Source organism: Cololabis saira, chromosome 20 (assembly GCF_033807715.1).
Source record: "Cololabis saira isolate AMF1-May2022 chromosome 20, fColSai1.1, whole genome shotgun sequence".
Taxonomy (NCBI): Eukaryota; Metazoa; Chordata; class Actinopteri; order Beloniformes; family Belonidae; genus Cololabis; species Cololabis saira.
The window spans coordinates 7,904,822-7,925,309 of NC_084606.1; the positions used below are offsets into that span (position 1 = coordinate 7,904,822).

The 20,488-nt window shown below is 41.4% G+C and overlaps 1 protein-coding gene across 1 annotated transcript in view; it reads right to left on the reverse strand.

Annotated features, from left to right (window-relative positions):
- cnga1b (cyclic nucleotide gated channel subunit alpha 1b) overlaps positions 1-20,488 on the reverse strand; it is a 40,831-nt gene that overhangs the window by 9,553 nt on the left and 10,790 nt on the right. Inside the window, exons 5-11 of the mRNA XM_061709836.1 lie at positions 20,337-20,480; positions 19,322-19,426; positions 17,862-17,968; positions 14,259-14,433; positions 10,899-11,035; positions 9,139-9,311; positions 698-823 (exon numbers count right to left, since the gene is read on the reverse strand). Of these exons, the coding sequence (XP_061565820.1) occupies positions 698-823; positions 9,139-9,311; positions 10,899-11,035; positions 14,259-14,433; positions 17,862-17,968; positions 19,322-19,426; positions 20,337-20,480 (967 nt within the window). The remainder of the gene's footprint in view (positions 1-697; positions 824-9,138; positions 9,312-10,898; positions 11,036-14,258; positions 14,434-17,861; positions 17,969-19,321; positions 19,427-20,336; positions 20,481-20,488) is intronic.

Consider the following 20,488-nt stretch of genomic DNA (forward strand, 5'->3'; position numbering starts at 1 on the left):
TTTCTTTTCCTTCATGCAGTTAACATTTTATTCCTGTTGTTTTCTTTATGGTAGTGTTTTATGTATGTGTTTTTAATGTAGTTTGCCGTCAGGATTTATTCAATGGTGTCGCTTTCCACCTGCTTGACACCTGGATGTAAATAAATTCTAATTGATTTTACTGAGAGAAGTTGTTTGTGTTGTTTTACACATATCTTGTCACAATGGCTGATTTGACAGAGCTAGTGCCGAACTCTTTAAGAGCCTTCAACGGTTATTAGTACAATTTACTACTCTGCAGAATAATCCCTATTTTTGAGACTGATTTTGCTGTTAAGTTATCATTTTCCTGGTTAAATCCCAGGTGGTGCCCCGAAAATAATTAATTCATTTTGGATAATTCAATTTAATAAGTAATCTACTTTATTAATTATTAATGATTGTTGAAGGATAATTATTAATAACTTTTGATAACTGAACAGCACAACAGTCAGGTTTTTATTCGTCGACAATATTGCATTATATATTTAATTATCGTTATCATCACATGACCCGCATTTTCGTTGCATTTCGTTTTCCTCAGGTGATAAAGGTTCGTTGATGACAATATTTAGTCACAATTTTCGTTGACGAAAGCAACTTTAGTAAGACCATTAGGAATGAATAAAGTAAAAACCCGCTGACATGGAGCCGGTAAGAAACAGAGAAGCTCGCTGACCTTTCGGAAGCTCATGTACTGCTTGATGGCGTCGATGCGGGCCTGGAAATCGGCTCTGGCTGCGTTCATGTTGGTGATCATGGAGCCCACGTTACCGACGATGGTGGCAAAGATCAGCACGCCCACCTGGAAGAAGGACAGAGTCCAGGAGACATCAAACAACCTCCAACTCTGCTGCCTTAAGAGGAACTATGAGGTTAAAACCTCCGTCTGACCAGAGCATAAAAAGCTGAACCCATCTGTGACTACGTCTCCATGCAGTCAAAATTCAGGTTAGGGTCAATATTCCGGTTACTGAAACTTTGGGAATAATCTGTTTCCATGCGTGAGCTAACAGGGTTATCCCTGTATACATGGTGATTAATCATTTGGGATATCTGGATCAAACCAGCGACGCACAGAGAACGTCATGACGCAATTACCTCATTTCTGCTTCTTCTTCCTGTATCCAAATCCACAACAACAACAATAACAGCAGCATGGCGGATAATGAACAGCCCAGTAGAAGTCGCCTTTTTCAGCGTCTTCCAGCAGTGCTTGATCTGGTCTGGCGTTCCTACAAATCCTGCTTCACACAACTTTTGGCTCACCTTTTGTAAATCTGGCTAGGTACTTCCTGGACTCAAAAGACCAAGATTCCTTGCGAAAAGAACAGAAAACAGATTCCTGTTCCTTTTGATGGGGATATCCCGTTAGGCGTATACATGACCAAATATTAGGTTAGAAAAGGAGGAACCCAGGGGTCATTTTTGGATTTTTAAAAACAAAAAAAAAATAGAAAAGAAAAGAATATGAGCAAATTCCGGTTATTCAAAGGAGTTATTGGTGTTTACATGGCCATACGCAACCGGGTTATTGCTAATATTCCGGTCAGAAAAGGGTCATTGACTGCATGGAAATGTAGTATGTGACTCCCTGAAAAGGGAGGCCGCATGTGGACTAGCATCATCCTGCTGAAAGACGCCCTAACTGAAAAAAAACTTGTCAAAGGTCCAAAGACGGCAGAGCTTCAGTTAATGACTGGAGGAACCAGGCAGAACAACAAAGATGAGTCCTAAAGCTGCTGCTGGTTTCCTCACGTTGAACCTTTGACCTTCTCTTCTGATGATCGGTTAGTACCGTTAACCTCATCCGCTGCAGATGTTCCTCCTGCCATTTCTGCACCTTTAGGGCCAATCCCAATACACCCCCTACTTTCTACCACTAGACCTCACCCACTATCACTAGCCCTAAAAATGACGCCACAAACTTTAGGGCCCTTGTAATCTTCCCTAGGGATTGGGACACCACTTGCTACGTCACTGCATGGTTTACGTTTGGGTACATAAGCGACTGCGTTGTTACATTTGCACATACGTCACACCATATCAGGAAGCCGAGAAGAAGCAGGCTAAAAGCTGTTTTAATTTCCGCTGTAGCGCTGTTAATATGCCACTTTATTAAGTTTTAATATTTTTTCAGGCGTAAAAGTAACCTTTAAGATCCCCAACCTGGGCTCAGTTTATCCAAATAACGCCTGTTAAGAAATTTGACCCGATGTTTTCGGGGGATATGTAGAGCCGCCGGCTCGGGAGCTGATTTATGGTTCTGCGTTAATTGACGCAGAACCTACGCTCTGCGTTGGTGTAACGCGGAACCATAAATCAGCCTTTATTCTGGCGAGATCTTCGTGAACAACGGGCAAACGAGTGATTATGTACATCCACTGAGTGAATATTATGAAAGTAAAATATATATTTCTCGCTAGAAATGTAATCAAAACGCATTTTTATGCATAAACTAACTCAAAATATTGATTTTATTCACTAAAAAATAAGAAATGTTTTCTGGGAAATTTTTCTAGCCCTCGGTCAGCTAGTGAGCATCTGAAATCCCTCGTTCTGTAGGGCTAGATTGATAACCACTAGCCCCCGTTTTCCCTAGTCCCCCTAGATGAAAAGAGGAATTGGGACACCACTACCATCACAGGAACGCGCAAATTTAGGGGTAGGGCTGAAAAGTAGGGGTAGTAGGTGTATTGGGACTGGGCCTTACAGTCTTCTGTTTTCCAGTTTTTAGACATGTTGCTGTCATCAAATTCAAAATGAGCTAATAGCTTTCATGAAATTGTATAACGTCTCATTTCATGTCTGCCATCACTGTTGGAGTACGACGACGTCGGTTAAGAGACACCAGACTAGCCAGGTTAGCCTGCAGCGGCTACTTGTCTGGCCGGTTCAGGGTGGTTTTCTGTTGGATCTAAACCCTTTACTATCCGTCCTCAGATCACACGATTCTGGTGATCAACAGGTTAACACGTCTTCATGGATATACAGCATCACTAAGCACCTGACGTGAGCGGAGAAGCAATGAGGAAATCAGCTGAACAGGGTTACAGATATTTGAGTGACAGAGATAAATGGATCACATCCGGTGAGCTGAAGTTAAACAGGAAGTGACACAATACAACCACCATGTACAATGTACAAAGCCACACCCCTTTTGAAGCCCAAGAAATTAAAAGTCTGATCTGTTTTGTTAGGAGGAAAGTCCGGATCAGTCCCCATTTCTTTTAAGAAAATTAAATCTTCATTTAATTTAAGATTCTGACAGACTTCCCTCCAGACCTTAAGTGTAGCCACCACCCATTTATTGTCTAGATTCTCAATGTATGATTTTTTATATTTGGAAAAAGGGAGAACTGTTAGTGGTATGTCTCCATAATTTACTTCCATCTCTCTTCATCTTATATGTGGGCTTTCAAGCATCAATATTTTGTGTATATTTGGACAAATGTTTGATGATGGAAAAATGAAATCATTTGAACAGTTATCTCTACAATATGGCTTACCTAAATCTCACCTATTTCGATTTTTCCAAGTGAGAAGTTATCTTTTTGATGTTTTAAAGAAGAAATCTACTAAAGATATAAACCCTTTGATAAAATATATGCTTAAAATATATGACTGTGGAGCTGAAAAATATTTTTTAAAGTAAAATACTTAAGATAATACAAATCGACCATAAAGCTAAGCAAATTAAATATCAACTTTATTGCAGACACAGGTCCATATAAAACATAATACAATATAAAACGTATACAAAAAGAAATACAAAAATATTAAATATACATCTATAATACATACAAGCTATTGCTTGTAAAATATTCAATTTATAAAACATACAAGCTATTGCACCAATGCCACCTTAGCCTAGAGGTGAATCTATAACAGCTTTTCAATGGGCTGACTAAAGCTTCAATTATGTGGTTCTCTGATTTGTCCAATCGACACATAAAACCAAACATCAACTGCCTTAAGAGTGCCTCACAAGTTGGCACTCTGTTGGACAGGGACGGACTGGGACTAAAAAACGGCCCTGGAGTTTGACTAGGCCCAGCCCAAAGCAATCAGCGTGCGGAAACTCAACAAAAACAACATTAACGCCTGGCATGAGTGTCACAATACTTAATTTTGGCTCATGATACTATACAATCCAAATTATAGAAATAGCACTGATGTTGACTAGATGTGTTAAGAGCAGGGGTCACCAACCCTGGTCCTCGAGGGCCGGTGTCCCTGCAGGTTTTAGATGTTACCCTGCTTCAGCACACCGTGATAAAAGGAGCTGTGTCATCAACAGAACTATCCAGACCTTGATGACAAGCTAATGAGCACCGTTAATTAAAATCAGGTGTGTTAAAGCAGGGAAACATATAAAACCTGCAGGACACCGGCCCTCGAGGACCAGGGTTGGTGACCCCTGGTTAAGAGCATAGTATTCTAGTTTAACTTGAATACTGTCACATAGAAATTAAGGTCTCACTGCAGTCCCTCTGCTTGAACCAATACAAAACAGGTATCTGAAATACACAACACTGTATGAGTTATGATAAATCACAATGTAAAGAGGCTGTAAATATACAGTTTAACTTGAATACTCACATAGAAATGAAGGTTGAATACTAACCTATAAAAACAAACCAGCAATGTCATTTTTCTCAATGTTTGGGGATAAGGAGTTTCTTCAACAGGTCCTTTTTTTCTGCAACTCTGTCATTGTCAAGGGACATGAGGATCTTTCTCTGTGGTCATAAGCATGAATGCTTCCAGGTGTTCTTGTGACTGTGTGCTCCCCCCTCACAAAAGAAAAACAGAGAAACATATTTTCTCATAAACAAAACATGTTATTTAATTGTCTGAAAGATTTTTCAAATGTTATTTCATTGTCTGAAAAATGGTTCAAATGTTATTTTATTGTCCGAAAAATGGTTCAAATATGTTATTTTGTTACTTGGAAAATTTTAAATATGTTTTGTTGATGAGAAAATATGTTTCTCTATTTTTCTTATTTTTGTGAGGGGGGATAGACTATTGTTTTTTTTCAGCACTACCTTGTTCTCTATAGCTGATATTACATGAATTACTCCTATGTGGGATCAATAAAGCTCTTATTTTTGCCATCTGAGAAAACCTTCAGTTTTGTGTGTCATTTTTGGTTTTAAAACACACATACGGCGCACCGACCCAAAAGGCGCCGTCTACGGAGACGGAGCTGCACACACAGGCGTTGCAAAACACACGCGCTAAAAATAGAGCGGAAGCAAAACTTAGTTTGATATTTTATTTCACTTTTCACATCAATCAAACCCTTCAAAAGGTTCATATTCTGTTTCTGCATTAAAGAATTTAAAAAAACCACCGGGGCGCTGCACATAAACCTGTCTCAGCCACCAGCCCTTTTCATTTCACTCTGGCTGGAAAAGTCTGTTTAGGCAACGCTTTTCTTTTAAAAATCACCACAGCCGGCAGTTTCTGTCCATCAGCGTGGCAGGCAAGCACAAGACTAAATACACTTTTCATACCCCGTTGTGCTGCGGATCCCGACCGCGGCGGTTCCGGGTCCCGGGTCCCGCTCCGCCCCCCCCCGCGCTGGACCGGGTCCGCTCCCCGTCTGCTGCCCCGCGCTGGACCGGGTCCCGGGTCCCGGTCCGCCCCCCCCCGCGCTGGTCCTCCTCCGCCCCCCGCGCTGGTCCCGCTCACACACACGCGCTGTCGGGGAGCCGGTACCGGGGTTTGTATCCGACAGGAGCTCCGCTCGTTAATTCAGCTGCGCCAGTCCGAATTTCCAGACCTGTCTCAGCTTCTTGATCATCATCATCCCTTCATCCAGCCACCTCTTTTCATTCGTCCTTATAATGACTCCGGCTGGAATCGTCTTATGCAAAGTTTTTCTTTTAAAAATCACCATAGTTTCTGTCCATCAGCTGCGCCAGGCAAGCACCACATACATGAGAATGTGTGTGTGTCGCGCCGCGAATACACACACGCGCATGTCGGGGTCCGGTACCGGGTTTGTAACCGACAGATTTGGCTGCAAATCTCGGAGGGTGAAGCTGATCTGACCTGAGACGTACCCCAGAAATCCCTTCTCGCAAAGCGGGCAGGAACCAGGTCATCGGACCGCTTTGGGAACCAGGAAGTCGGGCTGCAGCAGCGCCCATCACCGCGGCTTTAACCGGGGAATGTGGACGGTTCCGACCGGCCGGGACCGGAGGAGCCCACATGGACTGGCTCCCGGGGAAAGAGCACCGGCATTTCAGCCGGATCTGCCCCGGGGAACCGGCGATCGGACCCGCAAACCCACGGCAGGTGCATCCTCGGTTCCCGACATGCAAAACACACGCGCGCTGCAGAACAAGTGTGCTTATTTAAATAGAGCGGGAGCAAAACTTAGTTTGATTGTATTTTGTTTCACTTTACACATCAAGCAAATCCTTAAAAGTTTTCATCATCTGTTTCGCATTAAACAGCTCAGTGGAGTCTCATTCATGTCGCAGCTCACGGGGGCTTCACCCGCCCCCTTCTCTTTTTACCATTCACATGGTGGCCGGCCTTACATTACCGTAATTCAGGTAATAGACACGGCGCACCGTTTCTTAAGGCGCCCGGCACATTTAAAAAAAAAAAAAAAAAAAAAAGTTGCGCCTTATGGTCGCGAAAATACGGTATATTATATTTGGTGCCTAACTGTTTCCCAAGTATATTAGTGCGTGTGTGAATGAATAAATGAGACGTAAAACTAGGGCTGAACGATTTTTGAAAATAATCTAATTGCGATTTTTTTCCTCAATATTGCGATTGCGATTTAATATGCTATTATTTTTTCAAGGCCCTGTTCTCATGTATTTTTCATCTAAACAAGCCACAAATCAATCTGTTTTATAATAAACAATGTCAGATTTATTTAAAGCACAGATTACAACAATAAAGAAAACAAATCTGTGGCTTTACCTCTTTAACACGTCTACACATGGGTCGTTCTCTCTGAACCCAATCACACGACACCAAACCGGGTTAAACTTTAGACAAAACGAGGCGTAGTTTAATGGAAAAACATAGAACAACTCCCACAGGGAACTCAGAACTTCTTCACAAATAACTTAAAAATCACAGAGAGGAAAAAACACCAGCAAACTAACAAACAAACCAACAAAGCTCACAGAGTTAACAAAACGAGCAATGAACAACTGGCAGCCCCGTTCGTTAACTTCTCCTCCTGATAAACTGACGGGCTGCAGGTGTGGTTTAAGGCTGATTTATGGTTCCGCGTTAAATCGACGCAGAGCCTACGCCGTAGGGTACGCGGTACGCGCACCGTACGGCGCACGTGGCCGCGTAACCTACGCCGTAGTTCTGCGTCGGTCCAACGCGGAACCATAAATCAAGCTTCACAGCGCGACTCACTGCCACCGGCGCGCGCCCGGCTCATGCTCGTCGCCGCGCAGCTCCTTGCCATGCCGACTCCGCGCTCATGTATTTAATACATTTATAAAGCCCATATATTTATAAAGCCCCGCCTGGCCGAGCCCTAACACTGAGGCCATGGTAGATAGGTACACGCGGACACACCGGCCGCCGGCCGTCCTGATCACATCTGTGTGATTCTCCAGATCACACAGATGGCCAGTCCGCCCCTGCTGTTGGACACAAACAATTGACTGGCACTATGCCACCTAGGAACACGCAGCAGCAACCTAAGTGCATCATTGTATGCTACCTTGAGCCTCTGCATGCTCTTTTTCTTAAAGTTAGACCACAAGTGAGCAGTATATAGCGGTGTGATGTAGGTTCGAAACAGGGAACACTTCACAGAGTCAGAACACATATAAAACTTCCTGATAAGCATGTTAGCTTGAGAGTAAATTTTACAGCGCTGTCGATACAGGTCTTTGTCATCCGTCCAGTCATCAGAAATGACATGACCTAGATATTTAATTTCCTCACATACATCAAGGGGGCTGTCTGCCAAATAAAAAGTGGGAAAAGTTGATTTCCTGTCCCCAACACTTCTAACTATCATTATGTGGCTTTTCTTAGAGTTATACTTTACATCATGATCAAGGCCATACTGAGAGCACACCTTCAACATCTGCTGCAGCCCAGCACTATATGGACAAAGCAGTACCAAGTCGTCCGCGTACATAAGATGATTAACAATAGTGTTACCCACAAGACAACCAGTTTTTAACCTGTCCAACTGATTTGATAATCCATCAATATAAACATTAAATAAAAAAGGGGACAAAATTCCTCCTTGCCGCACTCCGTTACTAACACAAAATGGAGCAGATACCACATTGGCCCATTTTACTTGAAACCTTTGATGGGCATACCAAAACACTAAAATTCTCACCAAGAATTTAGGAACACCTCTATCTAGCAATTTAACAAATAATTTTTCATGATTAATACGATCAAATGCCTTTGACGCATCAATAAAACATAAAAATACAGATGTGTTCAGGCTTGTATACTTAAATACAATCTCTTTAAGAGCATATATACAGAGGTCAGTTCCATGTTTTCTTTTAAATCCAAACTGGTTGTCAGAAGTAAGAACATACATTTCTAACTTTGTTAAAAGTATTCTCTCCAGTACTTTAGACAAGATGCTGGCCAATGCAATAGGACGATAATTATCAATACTACTGAGCTTACCAGCCTTGTCTTTAAGCACAGGCACTAACTCTACAGACATGATAGAATTGGGCAGGACCCCATGAACCAGACAAGCAGTAAAGCACATGGAAAATGTGCTTTATTGATCTTAATGTTAAAAATAGATGGGAGAATGACCTTCTTTGTAATATTTCCTCTGTTGATTGGGAACAAATGTGTAAAAACATATACGAAACAACTAATTCAGTTTGCGTGGAACATTTTAATTAGATATTTACCCCAAATTCAAAGTAAGTACAAATGTGATCTAACTTCAAATTGTTGGAGAAAATGTGGGGAGCAGATAAAACACCACAGTCATGTATTTTGGTCATGCTTTTAATTTTGTTAGATTTTTTTTTTATGTGTTTGTGTTTTTGTTTATTTTGTTCTGTTGTTGTCCTTTTATTTTCTAAAAAATGCAAATAAAAAAAACAAAAAAAAAAACAGAGCCACACCCACCAGGAAGTCGGTCACCACGAAGATGTACTCGGAGTTCTCCACCGGCGGAGGCGTCTCTCCGATGGTGGTGAGCGTCAGCGTGGACCAGTACATGCTGTAAGCGTACTTCCTGATCAGACGGCCGAACTCCGGGTCCTTCGGGTCGGGATACACGAACCTGTCGGCACCGAAACCTGGCCGGCAAGACGATCGGAGGCGTTACGGGAGAGAACGGCAGTGATGGGTTTGTTTAGTCGGGTTTAAACGGCGTGGAGATGAGCAGGCTATCAGAGATGCTCAGCCTCAGCAGCCCCATAACCCCGACTATAGCATTACTTGGTGACCTCTCTTCATTACATAAACCCAAACAACACACATCATTTGTGTTAATATCTTTAACCATCGCCAAGAAAACCATACTACTGAACTGGAAAGACAGAACAAAGATATCCATAACCCACTGGCTTAATCTTCTAATAGATCACTCAAACCTAGAAAAACTCACTGCTACTTTGAAAAATAACATTTCATCCTATGAAAACACTTTCTTCTTACAATACATCCAGAGCTGATTCCTCTCACAAATCCCTCTCTTTTCTGTTCATTTGTTGCCACTTACAACTCTTACTATATTGTTATTATTATCAATTATGATTATATTATTATATGATCATATATTATATATAGTATTATTATATATCATATCTAGTATATATTACTATTGTTATATGATTATGTATTAAAGAGGACGTATTATGGCATCTAATCCCTATTTTAAACAGGCCTTGAACGTCTTAAAAACAAGCTTTTGATTAGTTTTGCTAAATAAATTAGAAATTCAGCCTCTGAGCCATGTCCTTATCATCCCATTCTCTAACCTCGTTCTCTATGCGGGATTGTGAATGGGTGGGGCTATGATAATGAGGCACTGTGCTGATTGGCTGCCTGACGCGATGACGCGAATGACGCGATACACCGCTACGGAAAAATGGTGGAAGCTCCGGCCGGCGGAGTTACTGTGTCATAACTGCATGCGATGCGAACGAGCGTCAACGACAAAATCAATTCCATTGCTTTATTTTCTATTGGACTGTCCTAACTGGACGCAGCGACACAGCGACACAGCGACACAGTGCTGCGCAGCGCCGTTTTGAGCTGAACATTTGTCGGACGCCCTGCTTCTATTTTATTCCTGTCGCTCGCGTTGAAAGCCGGTTGAAAGCGCTGTTGGAAACAGTCATGATGAGGAACGGCTGATCCAGTTAGTTGAAATGTATGTATGATACCTCCTCATTTCCCAGGCAGTTACACGGCAGCTTTAATTTATTATTATTTTTTAATCTGAACAGTTATATTAGGATATTATTATATTATTATATGCTATTATAGTATTACATATATTTTTCTTTATATTATATCGTGCTATATTATATCACTCTATATGATATTTATCTATTTATTTATTTTTCAGATTTATACACACACACACACACACACACACACACACACACACACACACACACACACACACACACACACACACACACACACACACACACCTACCACACACATATTGCAACTCGATGTTTTCTTTTGTTGTTGTTTGTACTGTATGTCCACTGTCTGTATCTTGTATTTGTATTATGTCCACTTGGTGTAATGGGTTTGTCCCTTATGTAACTTTGTGTTATGATAAAATCTCACCAATAAAAAAAATAAAGAAATAAATTAAAAAAAATGAACGGCGTGAAGAGCCGGGAGACGGCGAGGCGGCTACGCACCGATGGCCTTGGAGAAGGAGTAGTACAGGCAGGCGTTCCAGTGGATGATGATGAGGATGTACATGACCAGGTTGGAGATGCGGAGAGCGTTGGGGTAGTTGGTCCTGGTCTCTGTCCGCTGGAAGAACTCCATCATCCTGGAACAGAGAACAACCCCAAATGACCAAAAACCACCTCATAGATAATAAACTATTGAAAATGAAACAAGGTTTGTTGTGACACAGAAACCTTGAAGTTCCTTTGATCCTGTAAACACGGAGCTCCTTTGTTCACGGGTTAGGATTAGGGTTAGGGGTTAAGGTTAGGTTAGGATTAGGGTTGGGGGGTTAGGGTTAGGTTAGAGTTAGGTTAGATTAGGGTTAGAGGGTAGAAATAAAAAAAAGGGTTAGAGGGTTAGGGTTAGGTTAAATTAGGGTTAGAGGTTAAGGTTAGATATTAGAGTTAGGGTTGGGGGGTTAGGGTTAGAGGTCAAGGTCAAGGGTTAGGTGTTAGAGGTCAAGGTCAGGGGTTAGGTGTTAGAGGTCAAGGTCAGGGGTTATGGTTAGAGATTAGGGTTAGAGGTTAAGGTCAAGGGTTAGGGGTTAGGGTTATTAAGGTCGGGGTTAGGGTTAGGTGTTAGTGTTGGGGTTAGAGGCCAAGGTCAGGGGTTATGGTTAGGGGTTAGGGTTAGGGGTTAAGGTTAGGTGCTAGTGTTGGGGTTGGGGGGTTAGGGTTATAGGTTAGGTCAAGGGTTAGGGTTGGGGTTAGAGGTTAAGGTCGGAGGTTAGAGGTTAAGGTCAAGGGTTAGGGTTTGGGGTCAGGGCCAGAGGTTATGGTTAGGGTTAACCCCGTACACCATCTCACTGGATCGTCTGTATCTGACCAATATGGCTGTTGCGTCATGGAAACAGGTGGATGTGGTGATGTTTCGTATCTATGTTTAGATATTAACCAGTTGATAAACCCCTGCAGGACATGAGGAAGTCATGTGACCTCTCAAACGCTGCTGCCCCGTCGTCAGCTCCTGCTTTAGCCCTGGACTGTATAACATCACCTTTGTCTTACAGCAACATGACGGTGGGAACTGATTCTGCTCGATGGGCCACCGGGACACGCCCACCTCCCATCAGGTTCCACCAGCTAGCTTTTTTAGTTTAGCTCACCCTGTGCTAACCTATGATGGTAATTAATGGTATCATACAATTATTCCGATCATATCTGTCCAAACATCCTTGTTACTGATGTCACAACACTGAAGTGGATACATGCTCGTTTGTGAGCTTTCTGTTGATTTTTCTGGCCGTGTAGATTTCATAGAGCCACGCCCATGGGACTGTGGGGCCCCACTTGGTTCAGTATAATATGTTGTGCTGAGATTTTCACACTCACAGTTAACATTAAAAAAACAAATTGCAAGTAAATCGTTGATCATCAACAGCCGTCTATCAACGTCATAATCGATCACTTTGTTGGGGGGGCTGATAAGAAGGGAGCTGGGGAAGACGTTGAAATTAGGGAGGTGTGGTTATCAGCAAATGTGTGTGTGTGAGCGGTAAGTCTGTGAACTTTGCCCCAGAGCTACTCCTCAGCCATTGTCCTTGATGTTATCAGACGGCCCGGTACAGTTCTGATACAGGTCCACAGATGTCCTGGGAAGGGGAGGGCTAGTGGGGGCAGAGCACCTTGTTTTTCATTCCTCCGGGGAGATTGTGACTGGAGCGGCCTGCAAAGCTGCTCTGTCAAGGTCAGATTATAGAATCAACAATTATATTGAAAAAACAGGCAGGTTCCAGTAATTTTCCATCTGCCTTAAGTCTCTGATTCATCAATGGTGACTCCAAACAGACGAATTTGTGGTCAATTCCCGCCAAGCCGAGCTTCCAACTTCTCCAAGGTCTTTTCCATCTTGCCAATGAGTTCAAAAACCGCTGTCAGCCTGCGATTTAGCTCTCCCAGCGTTAGAGTCTGAGTATTGGTCACAGAGCTTATCCCCTCAGCCACGTCCGGCAGCTCTGAGGGGGCCAGAACAGCTGTCGATGACTTACACATTTGTCGATATGCAAGGAATCCACCAGCTCCAAAAAGCAGAAATCCTGTTGTCATTAATCCAATTATGAAGGCATCTTCAACATCCTCGACGGACAGAATCAAAGGGCACATGATCCTCCAATGCTTCCAGAAATCCATCATGTATCCGGCAAAAAATGTCCCATCGGGGCAGGAGGGCTCCCTTGTCCACTGACTTCTCGTCGCGAAAATTTGGTCAATTGTGCTGAGAGACCAGTTAACCAATTCCATGATTGTAGAGAGTTTCAGAGGAGTGAAAAAGAGAGGCTCTAAAAAGACAAGACAAGACAAAAAGCAGGAGCAGGGCAGATAGGGAGGGAGAGGGAGCAGAAAAGCATCCGCCTTCACCGAGAGCCAGAAGAAGTATTCGTTTTATTAGACTATGTTTTTGTTGTTCTTGTAGTTTGTTGGACTTTGTTGTTGTGTAAAGTTAATCCAACCTGTTACAGTATAAGCCTGGTTATGTCTCAGCCAATCAGAGGGCTGGTGGTTAGTATGTAGGGACCTGGATGTGTTGTCATTGGTTACTGTTGCTAAGGACTTTGAAGTAAACGGTTAACAGCAAGTCACTCTCTCTATATCGTTATTTTAAAATAGTTAAGCTCCGAGTAACGTAACATGGTGTTAGAAAAGGGACGAGCCTCCAAAAGTGAAGTGGTCCGGACGAACGGGAGACGATGTTAGTGCTATAGGGCTTGATCGCCAAGGTGCATTCTGGGATGCGGCAGCCATGTTGGCGGCTTCGTGAGTGTAAACAAACAGCAGTGTAGTAGCAGTGTCATAGCACCAAGTGAACAGACGGAACGCAAAAAAAAGATGTTAAAATGCCAGAAAGGAACTGGAATTTAGTGGGATACCTTAAACAAGGAAGCCAGGGACCAGGATATGGAGAAAATAACGATTATTAACGGTTTGGATCCATATGAAATCCCTTCTAAAGAGTGGAGCTCCGACGAGTTATGGTTCTACGCCATGCCTATGGCGTAGGGTACGCGTCGACGCGTACCACACGCCATCACTGACGCCATCACTGACGCCATCACTGACGCGCACCTCCCAAAAATGTTAACTACGCGTCGAGGCGACGCAGACCAAATGCAGACGAGAGGGCTGTGATTGGTTCCGACTAAACCAATTTAGGTTTATATATATTCTTATATAAACACCCACAGCTCAGAAGACTAAACTTTCCTCAAAAACCTCTGAAAGATCAATGTTGGTCCAATAGGTGAGATGTTGGAGAATGGATTTCTAGAGGGAGTCAGGTTTTCACCAGGTAAATGTGACTCCTCCCACCGGGTCGGCCTTGCGTACCTGTTGAACCTGAAGAGCTTGTTGAGGCGGATCTCAGGGTACTTGATTCCAACGATTAAGTAGAATAAATCAGTGGGGATCATGGAGATCATGTCCAGCTTGAACTGGAAGCTCGCCATGTAGCGGTCCTGTAGCTTCACCCTGTCCTTCACCAGCAAACCCTGCTCCAGGTAGCCTGGAAAAACACAGTCAGGGAACAGGATTACAGAATATTATTATTATTACTGGGTCCTGGTTCACACAGTCCTCACAGTACACAGTACCGACATGTTCTTCCATGACACCTTTGAAGTACCACTGACCACTGTTACATGATGTTTTTTAATTCGGAATTAATAATTCTGAATTAAATAATTCCGAATTAAACTATGTTCCTCCGAGTTTACATGGAAATAGTAATTCCGAATTGAGGTTTACATGGAAAACACGTTCGATCGGCTTTATCCAATTCCTCTTAAAGCAGCACTATGTAACTTTTCCACCTTAATATAATATTTCCAGAGTCATTGTGATGGTACATCAACTTACAACAGGTTTAATGACACCATTAAACCAGGTTTAATGAGGGGTCTGTATCGCATTCACTGGCACTATGTAACTTTGAGGTGCATGGTAGGAACCCTGCCACACTAAAAAACTACAAACTTTTACGGCTTTGACTGCTTTACGGCATACGTCACTTCCCCCTCCTTCCCGATTTGCAGTCGAGACAGAAGCTGGGCGGGGCGTGGAGCGCAGTTCTAAAATTACTGACAATATCAACAACAGACACAGAATAATAATAGTTATCATAAAATTGTGTAATTGCCAATGAGGAAGCTTTATAAAATAATAATACAATTGAATAGAATTACAGCACTAGAGGAAAGAATGCAATGCAAAGAAAATGTATAGAACATTTCTACTATTTTTCCTGAGAACTGTAAAATTGTGCAGGGCTGATCTGCAAAACATTCAGTTATTCACAGGTTATAAAGTATTTTTTTATTTTGTCAATGTTGGACTACTAATTTATGTCCCTCTAAAAAACGTGATGGAAAATAGGTGCAGTAGAGCAAAACCAGAGCGCAAAACAAATGCACGCGACAGGGACAGGAGTTTTCCGGTAGTACGCGCTGGTGGTCATGGGAAACGTAATGTTCTTTCTGGTAAAACACTACCGCTTTTGTCCAAAGGAGACGCCAAACTCAACAAAAGCTGAAAGTTACATTGTGCTGCTTTAAGGTCTGGGGGTTGGGAAGGTTCTGATTGGATAGGGAGGCGGACCGAAAGAAAAACAAACTTAGCCACTTAGCCGCTACAACTTTGAAAAGCTCACAATTTTGATGTTTCCTGCCAGCTTTTCTTTTGATTATTTCCAGGTCCTCCAAGCTATTTATTAAATAAATGGTCTCTGCTCTTGACCACCGTTTACTGCGTGCTACCATCTTGAAACTTTGTTTGGAAAACAAGCCCAGCACGGAATATAAGTGTCATGGAGACAGACGGGCGAGGGAACGAGCAGCGCAGAAAGACCGGAATTAATTTAAAGCAGAATGAGTGTATACATTTTTTTATTTTTTTATTTCTTTTTTCATTATTATTTTTTGTTAATTTCATTTTATTTTTTACATTTTTATTTGTTTTATTTTATTTTATTTTATTTTATTTTTTTCATTTTATTTATTTATTTATTTATTTATTTTTTTTTGAATGAACTTCATCGCGGAATTATTCTATTCGGATTTAAAATCGGAATAAACCAGCCACTTACTTCGGAATTAAGTTTAATTCGGAATGGCCATTTTAATTCGGAATTAGGTGTTTACATGGTAATGTTTACTCATTTTAAATCAGATTTAATTTTAATTCTGAATTAAAGGAATTAAACTTCCCATGTCAACACACTGGCTGAGGGTTTTTTCAACATGTAACATTTACGTTCTAATTCCATTTCAGGATATTATCAATTACTTAGAGAATTCCCAGAGATGTTTGGCCCAGACGTGGCCCACATCTGCAGTTCTTTGGCCCAGACTTTGGGCCCATTTACTGTAAACGCGTTATTTACTTTATTTTTGGTTTTAAATAAACTGCAACAGCAATGTGTAACAACAATTTGAAGTGGAACAACAATTAAGTGCAACAACAAAGTACTATAAAAACTAGAACTTTAATTAAAATCACGCAACTTCAATATGTTCTCCATATAAGAATAAATTCAAATGTACAAACACAGATGTTATTAAATAGAATAAACAAATAAAATCAAACAAATACTTAAATAATTATGTAAATGAACAGAGGTACCAGAAACAAGGTAATGAAAATTGTTTCAAAATCAAATATCAAGTTAAATAATTAGTTCTGAAAACTATGTAAAAATGTGCAAAACTTTGGTAAAATTAGGGAGAAAAAATCTAGATAATTAAATAATCTAAATAATTATTGTGTTTTTGTATAATAACATACCTTTGATAATGTATGAATCATTACTCACACATAAAAAAATGTTATATTTTATTTTATTTATTTCTAACTCTTGGGGGCCCCCTAGTGGCCACAGGTCCCTAAGCAGCCGCTTAGTTTGCTTATGCCTTGCACTGAAAAAAATAAATCTAAGCGCATGTAAATATAAAATATTTAAATCTGTGATATTAACAATTAAAAATGAAGTTTGTTGCTTTACATGAATACATCTAGTTTTGAACTTAATCTGCATTAGTTCAAAAAACAAAAACATTGTGCATTTTTTCCTTAACAAGCAGTATTTATGTAATCCCAGGCAATCTTTTAATTTACACACAAACAACAAGCAATGTTCTTGTTGTATTTAATTTTCCTTGAACAATTTTAATCTATTGGGCAGATTGACCAACGTTTAGATGAAACATGTTTTATTTGTTTAAGTAGAACACCACAGTAAGAAATATCTTGCTTGATCTACTTTAAAAAAATTTAAGGCAATTTTTTTGCATTAGATTTTTATGTAGATCAAGAAAGACTAGTCTTTGTATAAAGTCCTTAAGTCCAAAAATTAAGTAGTCAACTTAATTTTTGTAAGTAAAGTCAACCTCACATGAACGCCTCCGACACCCCCCCTCTGGTACGGGCAGGAATATGTCCTTGGTGTTGCCGTACTTTGGGAGGCGGGGAGTAGGGTGAGGACTGTCCAATCACTGACATTCAAGCAGATTGACCAATAGGCGCCGTTCGGGCCGAATGGCGCCTATTGGTTGACTTCTTTGCAGGATTACAGCAGATAGAAAAAATATTTTCTTTTGGTTCTTTTTGCTAATCATATTTCATAGGTAACACTATTGGGCCATAACCTTATAAATGATTTTGATAAAAATGTACAATATGTAAAATCGTAGACCCCAGCTTTAACACGCTTTAAGTTTAAGTTGACTGTACTTGCTAAATGTATTATTTACATACAAAAAATTAAGTAGTTTATACAAAGACTAGTCTTTCTTGATCTACATAATAATCTCATGCGAAAAGTTGACTTATTTTTTTAAAGTAGATCAAGCACAATATTTGTATCAGTGTGGGCCGGCTCTGACCCCACAGCTAAGTTTGTGATTGGACCGCAGTGATCAGGTGTGTGAACGTAGATACCGGTCCTGGTTCTGAAGATCATGTCACAGATGTAGGTGAAGTCGGAGAGCAAGTCCAGGCCGAACCACATGTGCAGGTAGTCGGTCTGCAGCTCCTCGAAGCAGGCCCTGAAAACACAAGCAGAACCGGTTCTGTTAGCCCACTTCACTGGTTCTGTTAACCCACTTCCTGCAACCAGTGTTGGGACTAACGCGTTATTTAGTAACGCCGTTAGTTTTGGCGGTAACTAATACTCTAACGCATTACATTTTAAATTCAGTAACGCAATTACTGTTACCAAACGGTGCGTTACTCCGTTATTTCTGGCTACAGTGAAGCTTTTTTTCCCCACAGCGGAGACCAGAGGAAACGTAGTGTGTGTGCATTCAAAAACATGAAGGTCATGGGCCACGAGAAGGCGAGTTTCACAACGTGGAGATATTGTCATTACAGTAATCCCTTGTTTTCCGCGGGGGTTACGTTCCAAAAAGAAGCTGTGATAAGTGAAATTCTTTTTACAATTATTATACAAGGCTTCAAATTGCGGAGATCAGCAATGCCTCGCACGTATTACACTGCTCTTCTGAGCCGCTGCATCCCGAATCGCTCTGTAGCGTCTTTTTCCTCTAAAGCTGCGGTGCAGGTGTGTTTTTTCGAGAGAAGAACATAGTTATGGGTCATTGTTGTCTCTTTTTTCTTCTGGGCAAAAAGATTCTTATAAACCGACATGCCACCATGGATTATATCTGAGACTGTAATGAACGATTCATCAAAGGGTCCCGTTCTTGAGCTGCTGCTGAAGCTCATTGGCCATTCTCGGCTTGTTGCTAAGCGACCAACGTTAATGACACAGGAAGTGAAGAAGCGGGGAGACCGTTTAGCCAATCAGAATGCAGATGTCAAGGTTTGACATTTCCCCCAGTTTGAGCTTCAGTTCTGTCCCTCCTGTTTCCCATCTGCCCAGATTGTCTGCACCTGTGTTTCGTTATCTGCGCTAGTAGGTGCTAGTAGTTGCTAGTAGGTGCTGGTAGGTGCTGGTAGGTGCTAGTAGGTGCTAGTAGGTGCTAGTAGGTGCTGGTAGGTGCTGGTAGGTGCTGGTAGGTGCTGGTAGGTGCTGGTAGGTGCTGGTAGGTGCTGGTAGGTGCTAGTAGGTGCTAGTAGGTGCTGGTAGGTGCTGGTAGGTGCTGGTAGGGGCTGGTAGGTGCTGGTAGGGGCTGGTAGGTGCTGGTAGGTGCTGGTAGGTGCTGGTAGGGGCTGGTAGGTGCTAGTAGGTGCTGGTAGGTGCTGGTAGGTGCTGGTAGGTGCTGGTAGGTGCTGGTAGGTGCTGGTAGGTTCTGGTAGGGGCTGGCCAATCAGAGGAGGTTACCTGGCCAATCAGAGGAGGTTACCTGGCTAATCAGAGGAGGTTACCTGGCCAATCAGAGGAGGGGAGGTTACCTGGCCAATCAGAGGAGGTTACCTGGCTAATCAGAGGAGGTTACCTGGCGATGATGAGGGTCCAGTTGTACATGACTGGGATAGTGATGATGAACAGCCAATAGTAGTAGGTGTTTCCCGCCGGATCGATCACCCTGATCTCCCGGGCCCTGGACAGGAAGTGGACATGTACGTCATGAGGGAAGCCCCGCCCCTTGGTGAAGCCCCGCCCCCTGGTGGAAGCCCTGCTCTCTTTTCTGTTCATTTGTTGCCACTTATAACGCTTACTATATTGTTATTATTATCAATTATGTTTATATTAGTATATGATCATATATTATATATAGTATTATTATATATTATATCTAGTATATATTACTATTGATATGTTCATATATTAAATATATTATTATATCTATTATATATTATTATTATTATTATTATTACTATATTATTATATTATTATGATTATCACATTATTATTATTACTATAATCATGATTATAATTGTGATAATAATAATTATTGTTGCTGTCATTTTGATGAGTGAAATTATTACATGTTGGTTCTGATTATGACCATGATTGTGAATATTATCATTATTATTACTATTGTTGTTGTTTTCATTGCTATTATTATCATACCATCATCACAACTACATTTTCTTTTTTACTTTTTTCTTATTATTTTTGTATATGCTATTATAGTATTACATATATTACTTTATATTATATTGTGCTATATTATATCACTCTATATGATAATTATCTATTAATTTATTTTTCAAATTAATATTCTTAATTTATTTATTTACTTTCATTATATTATTTACACACACACACACACACGCGCGCGCGCACACACACACACACACACACACACACACACACACACACCTACATATCATTGACTCAACTCGATGTTGTCTTTTGTTGATGTTTGTACTGTATGTCCACTGTCTGTATCTTGTATTTGTATTATGTCCACTTGGTAAATAAACATCTTTAAAAAAAATAATAAATAAATAAATGAGGGAAGCCCCGCCCCCGAGTGAAGCCCCACCCCCTGGTGGAGGACTTACTTCTCCTCCGCGGCCTTCCTCTCTTTCTCCTCCTTCTGTTTCTGCTTCTCCTTCTCCTTCTCCTTCTCTTCCTTCTCCTTCTGCTTCTCCTCTTTCTCCTTCTGCTTCTGCTCCTTCCTCTCCTTCTTCTCCTGCTTCTCTTTCCTGGGGGC